Source organism: Panthera onca, chromosome C1 (genome assembly GCF_046562875.1).
Source record: "Panthera onca isolate mPanOnc1 chromosome C1, mPanOnc1 haplotype 2, whole genome shotgun sequence".
Lineage (NCBI taxonomy): Eukaryota > Metazoa > Chordata > Mammalia > Carnivora > Felidae > Panthera > Panthera onca.
The window spans coordinates 58,629,547-58,643,200 of NC_138346.1; the positions used below are offsets into that span (position 1 = coordinate 58,629,547).

At 37.5% G+C, this 13,654-nt stretch overlaps 1 protein-coding gene across 4 annotated transcripts in view; it reads left to right on the forward strand.

Moving 5' to 3' along the window:
* The window catches only part of CHN1 (chimerin 1), a 203,131-nt gene that overhangs the window by 116,824 nt on the left and 72,653 nt on the right, over positions 1 to 13,654 (forward strand). Inside the window, exon 1 of one of the 4 annotated variants that reach the window (XM_060621790.3) lies at positions 1,992 to 2,015. The exons of the other annotated variants lie outside the window; for them this stretch is intronic. Within the exon in view, the coding sequence (XP_060477773.1) occupies positions 2,007 to 2,015 (9 nt within the window). The 5' untranslated portion in view covers positions 1,992 to 2,006. Of the gene's footprint in view, positions 1 to 1,991; positions 2,016 to 13,654 lie in introns of those variants that run through there. 4 annotated transcript variants of the gene reach the window in all.

Here is a 13,654-nt window from a genome sequence, read left to right on the forward strand (position 1 = left end):
CTTCTCCACAGAGCTTTGAAAAAGATGTGCGTTTCCCTAATGTCACTGGTTTCTGTGGTGCTGAACTTTGCATATATCTAATTCTTGTTCAGTTATGTCAGGTATATATTTGTGCTCCGTATTATTTCCTATTTTATCAGTTTCATGGTTTTAAAACTATGATGAAAAAAAAATGTCCCCTGATTTAAAAAAAAAAAAAAAAGCTCAGGGCTTTGGGTCAGAAGCATGACTACGGTCAAGAAAAGAGAGCTGTATTACATGAGAAATTGAGGGGGTCGCATAATCTATCAAAACTACTTTTTTATTCCCGTTATAAATAGTTCCGTTCTTTAGCAAAATGATATATAGCCATGCTTTAAAGTACGTAGGATTAAATTCAGTCTATCGATAACTTTTACTATTTTGGGAATCAGTCAGTCTTGAGTAACAGGAGTGTTTATCTCCTTCGGGACCCTTAAGAATTAATTGAATCAGAAAGATTTATTTTAATTACAAGAGACAATTTAAGTTTTTCCTTTGTCACATTTTAGTTGTAATATGTTTAAAGTTAACATCAGAAGTTTCAATTCCTTGGCATTACTATTTGCTTTGGAAAATGATCCCTAGCTGCCTCTTTATCCCTCAGAAAAAGAGTGAGAGAATTTCTTGATGTTTTACATTGTATGGGATTTAGTTGGGAGAATTTTATGTATTCTAATTGGAATTGTGTTATTCACTCTAATATTCTTGAGGCTCTCCCGCGGCCATATTAAAGAAATGCAGTATTATATAGTGATTTGAGCTTGGATTGTGTCACCAAATAGATTTGTGCACAAATTCTACCATTTTACCAGTTGTGTGAACTTACTTCGTGTCACTGAATTTCTCTGTGCTTTGATGTTCTCATTTGTAAAATTATAATCAAACTGTTGTGAGGATTGATTGAAGGAGATAGTATGTGCAAAATAGTCAAACAGCGACAGGCACACAGTAAGCACTCATGAGTTTGGTGGTGACGTTACTGTGACAGCTATATTACCTCAAGGCGGTATCCTAAAATACTTGCAGTTATCTTGAAGTATTTAGGCACAGAATGGAAATTTAAAATGTTCATTGTCTAGCCTAAATTTTAGTTTCTGGCAAATCTAACTCAAAGTAGCATTTTGCGGCTACAGCGAACCCAACATTTTAAATTACAGACTGTAGAAAATTTGTAGAAAAAGGTTTTTCATGTATTCGTGTTTGTTAGGAACCCTAATCTTTTTTGGAAGTAACCAGAATGTAGAATCCTGATTGCTTGCCATATTTAATATTGTTCTTTTCACTCTCTAGTTCCCATTTTCTCACTTTTGGTTATTTTCTATTCATGGTATTTTTCAGTCATGCTCGTATTTAAGTATCTCTAATACTGACAATGCATTTTATGCAGATGTGATAGAATATTCTAAGTCAGCATTTGTGAATGTGTTTAAAATGTGTCCATGTGAGGTTTTTAGAGTTGATCGGCCAAATGATTACCTTTGCTAATGTGTTCTGGATATACTTTTCAAAATCAAGAGACTCGAACTAAAGACACAGCTGTTTCCCAGTGGGCTAGTCGTTTCACCTCCTAGAGTCTTGGTTGTCCCTCCTACAAAGTGAAAGTAGCATTCACAGAGGAAAGAGACTGAGGTAGACGATGTCTGGAGGACCCTTTTAGCTCTAGGATCCGTGATTCCCCATGTATTCTGGCAGCAGCACCTGTGATGGCACATGGTCTGGATTGCCTGCTGCTGATGGCCACTGATGGCCACATAGAGTGAGGTAGCTAGCACCGGAAAGTATTTCTCTCCAGCGGTACATAGTTAAGGATCATGGAAAAAAAAAAAAAAAATTTCTCTTTGCTTTAAACTGCATGCATCTTAAATCTAGTTGGCTTAAAATCTACTCACTCAAAAATAGATTTATTTTATTTATAGGTGTCATCCAACAGGACAGGGATGATGACCTGTTCAGGAGCTTGAAACATTGATTCCCTGTCACAGTTGATGACATTTGTAAGTAAAGACAATCGTGTTTCATTGATTTCAAATATCGCTTGACACAAGTATGATTTAATAAGTATTTTACTGGATCCTGAATAGCTAAAGTCCCTCTTGTCCGGGAGGGGCTTACCTTTTCCTCAGAGGCAAAAGTGGTGATTTCGCAGGAGTTAGGATGCTGGTGTGGAAAGGTTGCTGGTATTGGAGTTCAGAGCTAGGTTCCAGTTCTGCTACAGGAATTGATTTCATGTGTCACTTTGGACAGACTGCTTCACTTCTCTGAGACTGTGTTTCCCCGCCTTTAATAAGAGGGCTTTGGGCCAGATGATCTCCAAGATGTGGTTCTTGTTATAGTCTGTGATCCTTCAAGGAGTGTAGGTGTTGTAAGAGGCAGAGAACATAGGACAGAAATAGCACCGAAGTCTGGTCTTGAAAGGTGAGATCTATTTTTAGCTTATCTACCAACTAATTGTGTGACTTTGGGACAATCCCCTAGCCTGTCTGGACTTCAGATTCTTCACAGATAAGGGTTTTTCTCTAAAACAGTAATTTTACAATTGTTACAATTTTGCTTACTGCAAAAAGGGCTCTGTGCTCAAATAGGCTTGCTGAAAAAAAATTTTTTTTAACTTACCTATTTCTTTTCTGTAGTCTTCTCAGTTTCGCTAATGACCTAATAATATGTGTTATGACTCTCCAAGAGTGTTCCCAGACTTCCCTGAAGCGCCTCGCCACTCTTCAGAAAATTATTCAGGAAAATAATATTTCACGAAATCCACTTGGGGAAATTCTGAATCAGATATCTCTTAAGGTCTTTCCTCCTTCTAAAATTAAAGGAGGAGAATGCCATGCATGTTTTATTTTTCAGTCCTTAAGTGTAAGTTGAGCATCTGAGCTTTGTGGAAGGTTATCAGGATGGTTTGATGGCCTTAAAGTTTTTTGCCACAGGAAGTGAATCCTGAAGGTCCCTAGCTGTCCCTAGGAAAGCTCGTGGCATATTCTGAGGGCGGGGATTTTTTTTCCAAGTGACATCTGTGTCATTTTTTCATTAACTCTCCAATTCCTTCTCCAGCTTGAAATATCAATCAGAAACTTGAATTTCTTTTCAAAAAGTATTAAGAGAAATTTAGTCATGAAGTGGTAGCCTGTTGAAAAGCCAGAGTTCCTTCTCTTCTAAAATGGCTTAACTGTAGTATCCACACTGGCCATGAACCCAGCTTTTATTAGTTACTTTTTCAAAATTTATCTTGGAACTGTATTTGAGTAGTTTCTTTCTCCAAGTAGTAAATGTCATATGTTTGCTTCAACAGATATTGGACCAATGGTTGAATGCAACAATTTTTATGATAATTTTATACTTATTAATAATGTAATTTCAAATTCTCCAAAGCCCTGCTTTAGAACATGTCTCATAGCTGTTAATAATGTAAACTGCCAAATAAAATATATTAATTTGCATTTCAGAAACTGTGCTAGGAGTCAGAACTCAGAATCTAGCCAGGACCTCATTTCTTTAGAATCTAGTCTTCTAAGCCCCAAACCTGCCTCACATGTAAGAGTGACTTGTGATGGCAAGGGGGTGCAAAATCCATTTGTTGGTTTTATGGAACTTCACCAAGCCAAATAACCTGTATGTGTCTGTGTGTGTATATATGTGTTTTTTTCTTCCCCTGGAAGTTTGGAATGATTGCAATGCTTGGCATACTGTCATATTATTTTATTCTTCAGGAATTTCTTTTACATTTAAATTCCACTTTTTAAAGACTTCTTTGGGAATCACCAGACTGCATATGTACTGAAAAACCTTGTGAAGTTTGAAGTTTAAATGTAATCAGGGCCCTGCCAAAAAACTGCTATAACTACTGGACTTCTTTTGGCATCTCCATAAAATGATAGGAGTCTTTGTCCCTGGGAATGGCAAAAGGGGCCCAGGCAGTCTGGTCTGCTAATTGTCTTATTCTCCCACGAAACAGCTCTCCTAAATGTTTTTACTTTGCTTAAAAAATATGTAGCTAGCACATTATTTGTATCCCTATAATCTCGTGTAGAAATCAGCGGGGAAAGCCATACTTAATCATTGCGAAAGTAACCATATCAGAGGAGGGAGTACCATGAAGCAATCTACAGAAAACTGTTCTTTGACTTTATACCTTACCACTTTTTAAAGCCTATCTTTTCCAGGGCACCTGGGTGGCGCAGTTGGTTGAGAGACCGACTTCGGCTCAGGTCATGATCTCACAGTTCGTGGGTTTGAGCCCCGCGTCAGGCTCTGGGCCGACAGCTCAGAGCCTGGATCCTGCTTCCAATTCTGTATTTCCCTTTCTCTCTCTCTTCCACTCTCCTGCTCGTTCTCTCTCTCTCTCCGTCTCTCTCTCTCTCAAAAATAAGTAAACATTAAAAAAAATAAAGCCTGTCTTTTGCTTCTTCGTCCTTATTCTTCCCCAACTTGTGCTCCTGTTGTTCATCTGCTTCCTAACCCTGCCTTTATCCATATCCATTCCTCTCTCCCCTGGTCAGATTTACATGTTCACACTTCCATTGTGGCTGAAGGTTAGGATGAGTTGTTCCAGAGGAGAACAGGCACTCGGAGAACTGCCAGATTTGCCCAGGGTCACCTATTTGTATAAAGAAGCCAATTTAGTCATTTGTGAGAAAGACTATAGTTGCCCTACAGAACGTCTGATAGTGGGTTTCTCTTCTCTAAGTATCCTTCTTAAGAATCAAGTAGAGTTAAAAATCCTACATAGTCAGTATATAAGTATATATTTGTCTGTGTGGTTTTGAGCAAGCCCTAAGTCTCCCTGGGTCTCAATTTGCCTCGGTCTCTAAAATGAGGATTATGGATTCCGTTATACTGGTGGTTATGAATATTCATGAAATTTTATAAAGTGGCCTTCCTCGTATGTAATGCATTATTGACTTTGGGATCAGAGCCATCACCAACCAGATGCCCATTTGTGGGTCTGAGTACTGTTCCCCCAGCCTTTGCTGGAAACAGCATGTTCAGGTTTCTCTTCAGGATCCATCTTTTCATTGCTTGAAGTGCCCTCCTTGTTCACAACATAACATCAAACAGCTCCAAATTGCTTCATCCAACAGTGGAGTTTCTCTTTTAGTAATACTAGGATGCCTCTAATTGTGTCTAAACAGGAAGCATGTCTTTGCCCAATAATATGCTAAGGATTTTTAAGGCTAGAATATGTTATTTTTTATGGTATTTGCATTTTAGTATTGACCAGTATTTTAACTCTACTTTCCCTGAATGTAAGACAATTAAAGTCTTCTGCTTCTCTGCCTGTCAGTGAACTTTTATTGAAGGTGCATCCCATGTTGAGTCCATTAGCAAGCATCTCTCAAATTTCCCCGAACTTCTGATTATTCTCCTAACTCCAGCTAGGCAAACCCTCTCCTTCTGTGGCCTTAACATCTTCACGTTTCACTTTCTAGATAGTCTTCTATGAGCTATCTATCTAAATAGATTTGTGGTTTTACTCAAGAGTAATCTTGGAACATAAATAAGTAAAGAGCATTGCAAAAATATCATCCCCATGTCTTCTTCAGTATCCATGAACACTGACTCATCTCCTATGAAAATTAATTGCATTTAATTCAACATCTATTGCATGCCTCCTGTTTGTAAGGAAACAGGCTAGACTCTGGAAGGGATAAAAGATGTACAAGATAGAAGTCCTGCCTCAAAGAAACCCTGCCTTATATGTTAATGTTTTCATTGTTTCCACCCTAATTAATTAGCAGTTAGGGATCTTGATAGCAAGAGGCTACCTGCCTATATCATCTGAAGAGTACTGCAGTTCAGTAAGTATTAAGTTGGACTTGCTCTGATGTGAGTTTGCTTCTCTAATAGCCCAGCAGATCACAGAAAACACTTTTGTAGACAAGAACACTACTTTTTCAGAATCATAGATCAGAAATTAATAGGACATTCTGGCATTCCACTCCAGTTTCAAGGCTTTAAACCCCCCGTGTTGTTACACTTCTCGTTCAGCACTTTGGATTTTATATTAATGGTTGTTGACTGACTACATGAACAAATGAGTATATTTTATGAATTCAGCCAAATCCGAGAAAGAAAAATATAGTCACTCAAGTTGATTTGATACTTTATATTATTTTTCCTTTAAGAACTCAGAGTCCTTAGCATGTCTCTGTGAGGTAGGGATGGCCATTCCTTATTCCATAGCTAGAGCATCTGAGGAACAGAAAAATTGTGATATGAAATAGTTTGTGAAATGTGGTGGCTAGATGCACGTCTTCGGGGATATGTGCCAAGAAGCCAAGATGGTTAGAGAAGTGGCATCTCCCCAAACTCATGGTTATATCAGTCATGTGTTGGGACAGTGTGGACCCCACCAGAGAATCTCATACTTAAAATGATTAAAGAAAACTCAAAGGGGGCCCCAGACATTTGTTGCATGAATCTCCTCTGTTCCTCCATCTTATCACCCACAGAAAGGATTAGTAATTAAAAGCCATTAGGGAAAACCAGATGGAAAGATGAAAATGGAAGTAAACATCAAATCCTCAGCTCCAAAAACCAGGCCAACGGAAGACCAAATTGTAATTTACCAAGCCAGCTGCAGTTTTGGAAGATCTCTGTATATGAGCCAATTTAACAAATAAAATAAGTCTTAAATTACTGGCTTGAGGGTTGGAAAAGGAAGCTGTTAGAGATTGTTTCACAATTGCTATTTCAGAGTCTCCAGCATTTTCGTGAGGAAAGAATCATTGGTGGCCTCTCCGTTTAACTCTGAAGCAGAAATCAGCTCTGGTGGCTTTAGGAGTGATAGCATTTGGGTACAAAGTGAGTGAGACTATCAAGCAATCATCTGGCTTTCCCATGTTGCCCACAAACCAATTCTCTGGGCAATTCTAAAATAAAACTTTCCAGTTTCAATAAATGCTTTTTTTTTTTAATTTTTAATGTTTATTTGTTTTTGAGAGAGACAGAGAGACACAGAGAGAGCATGAGCGGGGAAGGTACAGAAAGCGAGGGAGGCACAGGATCCAAAGCAGGCTCCAGTCTCCGAGCTGTCAGCACAGATCCTGACGGGGGTTCAAACTCACAAACCGTGAATTCATCACCTGAGCTGAAGTCCGACACTCAACCGACTGAGCCACCCAGGTGCCCCTCATTTCAATAAATCCTTACATTAGATCTCATCCTAAATGATTTGGATCTGTAATTTTTTCTTGGGCCTTTTGCTCCATCCTATTTCCCTTTATCCTTGGAGTACTTTCTCTTTCCCTAATATTTAGACCTCTCAGAGACTCACAGATCATGCCCTGAGCCTTTCCTTACCCAAGTTGTGAGACCTTAATTGTTTTAAATGGCCTCATAAGTTAGTCCTTAACTCTTCTTGGGTCTCCTTTGAGTTACTGCACCCGGTCAAAAATGCTCAAACCTGAGCATTATATTGCAAAAATAGATTCTTTCAGTAAGACATTCTAGACCTCTATAATCAACTGATCGTGCCCTTGTTTATGTGATTCCTTTTAAGTGTGCTGCTATGTTATTTCATTGTTTTGCTCAGTAACTTGAATGAATCAGCTCTATTATCCTCTATTTCCTCAGGTTCTAAAGACATCCAGTGAAAATTCACTAAATGCTGTAGGTTTGCTGATGAACTAAAATTTTACAACTTAAACATTATTTTTGGTAATTTCTTTCTTTTCCTGTTTTAGGAAGCTCTTTTATTTTTGGTTTTATTTTTCAAATTTTAATTCCAGTGTAGTTACATACAGTGTTATGTTAGTTTCAGGTGTACAATATAGTGATTCAGTAATTCTATACATCACTCAGTGCTCATCATGATAAGTGTACTCTTAATCCCCATCACCTGTTTCACCCGTTCCCCGCCCCCCCCCCCCCCCCGTAAACATCTGTTTGTTGTATACAGTTAAAAGATAGTTTCTCTATAGGTTTTTGGTTTGTTTTTTTTTTCTTCATTTGTTTTTTTAAATTCCACATATCAGTGAAATCATATGGTATTTATCTTTCTCTAATTTCACTTAGCATTATGCCCTCTAGCTTCATCCATATCACTGCAATTAGCAAGATTTCATTCTTTTTTATGGCTGAATCATATTCCAGTGTGTGTGTGTATATGTGTGTGTGTGTGTGTGTGTGTGTGTGTGTGTGTGTGTGCACACTACATCTTCTTTATACATTCATCTATCAATGGACACTTGGGCTGCTTCCATAATTTGGCTATTGTAAATAACGCTGCAGTGAACATAGGGGTGCGTATATATTTTCGAATTAGTGTTTTTGTATTCTTTGGGTAAATATCCGGTAGTGTGATTACTGGGTCATAGAGTAGTTCTATGTTTAACTGTTTGAGGCACCTCCACACCATTTTCCACAGTGGCTGTAGCAGTGTGCATTCCCACCAACAGTGCATGAGGGTCATCTTTGATAATTTCTAAATTAGTCCAGTTTGTACTTATTGACCAACATTGTTTGATTAAAAACAAACACACCACCTTTAGTATAAAATTCCTCTCCAAAAGCAGAAGCTTTTATATTTATTGCAGATTATGTAGCACCATCTAAGAGATTTACACCTTTCTTTCTTTCACCCACTCAGCAGAAGGAGATCCTCGTCATGGGTATAGTTTGCTTAATAACTTTAGAATGACTTGGGGTTGCTGCTCAAGTTCATAGTCAGGAAAAAAAAACTATATAGTTCCCCTATCCCTGGAGAAAGTTCTGTTTTTCCTCGCAATGGGGAAACTGCAAATGAACAAGCCCATATCTCTTTATAGGCTTATTTTCTAAGAATTTTTTGTAAGTCAACTTTATTGCAGTATAATTTATATGCAATAAAATGCACACAGTTATGTGTCTAGTTTGATGAGCTTTGACAAATACACATACCTATGTAACCACCACTGCAATCAAATATAGAACATGCCATTACTCCATGAAGTTCCCCTAGTGTCTCTTTGTAGAAAATCGCACCTCCACCCCCGGTCCTAGTGCAACCACTGATTAGATCTCTATCAGGACAAGAACTTATTTTTATAAGTATTGATATGAAGGTGGCATTCTTTTTAATGTTTTAGTTTTCCACATGTATAGCACTTTTTACCTTCATTTTCTATTTATTATAAGTACATCATCTTACTTACCTTTTTTTTTAAGTTTATTTATTTATTTATTTTTTTGGAGAGAGAGAGAGAGAGAGAGAGAGAGAGAGAGAGGGAGAGAGAGAGAGAGAGAGAAAGAATCCCAAGCAGGCTCTGCCCTATCAGTGTGGAGCTCACTGTGGGGCTCGATCCCATGAACTGCGTGATCATGACCTGAGCTGAAATCAGGAGTTGGACACTTAACTGACTAAGCCACCCAGGTGCCCGTAAATACCTACCTTCTTATCTTGATTTTAGATGTAAAATTTCTCAAGTCATATTATTTTAGAGAAATATGGGCAACAAAAGAATGACGGATGTTTAGTACCGATTGCAAGGCACTGTGACTTGTTGATGGTTTCACTCCTATCATTATGGGCTTTTCACTTTTTCATCTATGATAAGAACTTCAAAAATGTGGGAACACAATGAGAGAAGATTCTTAGGGAGGAAGGTCTTCTCTGCTCTGTTGGGATCTTGGACCTGAGACAGAAGCACTCAGCCAGCTCTCCTTTAATCACTGCCATCTCTTGGCCCTTCCTCTCGGGAATAGGTCCCATGGCAGATGCTAGTCACAGTCACAGTTGATAGGAAGTACAGCGTCCCCGACTCTCTGAGTGGGAAGCGTACCACATGGTACCAAGTATCACAATGAGAAAAACTACCATTTCTGCTTCCTCTTTGCAGTTTGCTCAGATGGGAAAAGGCTTTCTTTGTGGCAGTGGTATGATTTCAGAATTCCCTATGGAATACCGCTGAAGCTTTTTTTTCCCAGTTTTATTGAGACCACTAGAGCATTTAGACATGTCTCCCTATGATCCTTGAAAGCTTGCAGGTACAACCCACTCAAGAATCCTGAAGACTGGAGTTCTGCTCTTCTCGTTCCCAGGTGAAGAGTGATAATCTCTTGTCTGACAAACTCCTATGTGTGGACTGTGGGTTGTATAAAATCCTGGAGAAATGATTTTAAGTTTTCTCCTGGCACCCTCAGACAAAACTATTGGAATATGAGTGAATGGGGGGAATGTTAATAGATGCAGAACCTTGACTCCACCCTAATTCCTTAAAAGTAGATTTAAGAATTTACATAGGAATTTTAGTAATCTCTTGCAATGCAGTTTGACTAGAGTAGGCTCTCCAGTGAACCAGAACTGTTCTCGAAGCCTCAGGAACTCAAAAACCTTGTGACCCTCTTTTAGAATTCGGCATGGTTTGTTGGCCACCTTCTTGAGGTCTGCTGCTTCTTAAGGCTGGGAGGACTGGGTATAGTGGTGGAGGGGGAAGAGCACTAGAGTTCTGCTTCTGCTTCTACTTCTGAATAGAAGCAGAGTAGAGAAGAATTGTAGAAATGTGTTATGTACACTGACTAGTATACCATGTTATGCCTGTATATGTATATGTGGTATTTGTGAACCAGTCCACTCATGTGACCTAAAACTGTCCTTAAATTTCAAAAAAAGGAATCATGTGTTGATGTATCTAATTAATGAATTTAAGAGCGTTTACTCCCCTACTTTTAAGGAAATACACGTTCTTTATAAAAAATCTGAAAAATAGGAACTAAAAAGAAAAGAGGATTATTCATAGCCTCACCATCCACAGTGTATGTCAACATTTTGATAGATTTCCTTCAAGCCTTCCTGTGCACAGATTATTTTAAATTTTTATATTTTTATTGTACAAGTAATCCTTGTTCATTTCCTACAAAAATTAAAAAAAAAAAACATTTAAAAACTAGCATTAAATTCACACCAAATCCCATTATTGATGGATAACATAACCAACAATATTCTGTTTATTCTTCTAGAGTGTGTGTGTGTGTGTCTGTATGAGAGAGAGGAAAGGAGAGAGGAGAGAGAGAAAACATGTTTCTTCTATATAAACTCCTTTGTAATTTGCTTTACTATTAGGTTATGAAAAATCTTTCCATGCGAATAATGCTCAATTGTTTTAAATGTCTACATAACATTCCTTTATTTTAATGTTTATTTTTTTAGAGAGAAAGAGGTAGAGAGCCAGTGGGGGAGGGGCAAAAAAAGAGGGAGACAGAATCCCAAGTAGGCTCCACGCTGCCAGAGCAGAGTCTGATGTGGGACTTAAACTCACGAAGCACGAGATCATGACCTGAGCCAAAATCAAGAGTCGGACGCTTGACTGACTGAGCCACCCAGGCGCCCCTGTGTAACATTACATTGTGTTTATATGCAGTAATTATTCAACCAATCTCTTAATGTATTTTTCATTCACTCATTTTATGAATATTTATTGAATACAGCTCATTTGGGCTACCGTGCCCAATACCAATCAAGACAACTTTGGATCTTCTCATGAAGCTAATTTTCTGTCTTATACACCGAGAATATTAAAAAGAAACTTGAAGATTATCCTCATGTTTTAAATGATGATATGTTGGTTCAGAGAGGAAAATTCTTCTGGCCAGGAAATTTTGTTGTTAAGTGATTGGTAACCAGTGGTTTTTTTCCTGCATGCTATGTTTTTATAATAATGAATCTTCCTTAAGTATTTTTTAAAAATATTAAATAAAAATGGTTCCTTTGCTTATTCAGATTAGCATAATTTAGATTATACTAGTCATTTTAATAGATTTTCTAATTTAGATTTTTGTTTATTCTTGTAAATGGCTTTTCCCCTTCAAATATGAGATTTTTTTTCCCAGAATATTTAATGCTCTAAAAATCAGTATTTCTTCAGGAATAATGATAACTAACCAAAAAATTTAAATTTATAAGTTATTTTGGGGGGTAACTTAAAAAAACATACACAGTTGGAATAGTCTTTATCTTTAAAATGGAGAAGACCTGAAATCATTGTTTCACTATATGCTAATTTGGATGTAAATTAAAAAAAAATTAAAAATAAAATTTAAAAAAATCTACGTGCAAAAAATAAGTAAATAAATAAAATGGAGAAGACTTTCATGTGAAAAGCATATTTCTCCACTTGTTGAATATGGAGAGTTGCATCTTAGCTTCGTATGTAATCACAGCCACACTTGTCTGCTCTTTGAAGTTCCTTGGTTCTAAATTAATGAAGCAATTTGAGGGGAAAGGATTTCCATAACTTATATCTGCAGTGTGCACCGGAGGATGGGGAGGTGAGATTAGCTAAAACTATTATTTAAGTCAGAAAGAACTATTTTGATATCTTGTGGACGTAACATTCTAATTACCGTATATTTCAAATGTGAATAGTGAATTCCCTTCATCTTTGAGTAATCCAATCCAATTACTCATCTTTGGGGGACAAAGCCCCCCAAAATGCCCCTGCCTACTTAGTGAATGTGACAAATACTTTTATTTGGAAACTGTTTATTGTTCCTGAGGAGGGGGTAAGTTTTTCATATATATTTTTAATTCATAGTGATATTAGATTATAAACAAGTGTTTGGAATATTTCACTTTTGGTTTCATACAAAAAATATTCTAAGCTTTTAAAAAAAAATTTTTTTTAACGTTTATTTATTTTTGAGACAGAGACAGAGCACGAATGGGGGAGGGTCAGAGAGAGAGGGAGACATAGAATCTGAAACAGACTTCAGGCTCCAAGCTGTCAGCACAGAGCCCGACGCAGGGCTCGAACTCACGGACCACGAGATCATGACCTGAGCCGAAGTCGGACACTTAACCGACTCAGCCACCCAGGCGCCCCTAAACTTTTAAGCTAAATTTATTTATTTTTTCAAGACAGAACTTAAATGGTAATGGATCTTTAGCATCTGATCTGATGTTAAGACTCATCAAAGAATTTCTGTAGCCATGTATGCTAGTGTTTGATCATAGCTTTGGAGAAGTCCACAGCATCTGGTTCAAATGTTCTCTTTATTTAGAATCTGTTCTACTTCTTTCTTTAATTTCTTATTTTTTGAGATTTGTTTTCCAGGAAGATGTACCTTTGCTCCTCAAACAAAAGCATTTCAAAGGGAGCTTTAATTATCATATTATCTTCTACTTATCCAGACATTCTGACACACTCAAAACAATTTTTTTATTAGACATCCCCTTGGGCCAGGATATCTGTTCATCTTATGACTTTAATGATGTCACTTTAAGCACATCATTAACCTCTTCAGGACTGAGTTGAAGAACTCAGCTTCCGCTTCATTAGATGCCATTCAGGTCCTTTCTAGCAGTCATGATTCACAACTAATAAGTTCTCTTTGTAACCCTCAAGAGATTTTTCAGACTTAAGATTCTGTACTTCTGAGAACTTACTATGTTAAGAAGACAGGCTGAAAACATGCACATTTCAATACAGGCTTGACTCATACTAACTAGGATTGTAAGTTGTCGAGCCAGTGACATAATTTCCTTCGGCCTCAGGAAATTGAAGGTCTTTTGTAGCTCCCCAATAAACATGTCTAAGAGTTGTAAGACTACAAATAATAATAAACATAACTAACATTTATTGAGCCTTTCTACGTCAGAAAGTGTGCTGGGTGTTTCACCAGAGGATCTGCTCTGATTTTCACAGCAATCCTTTTGAAG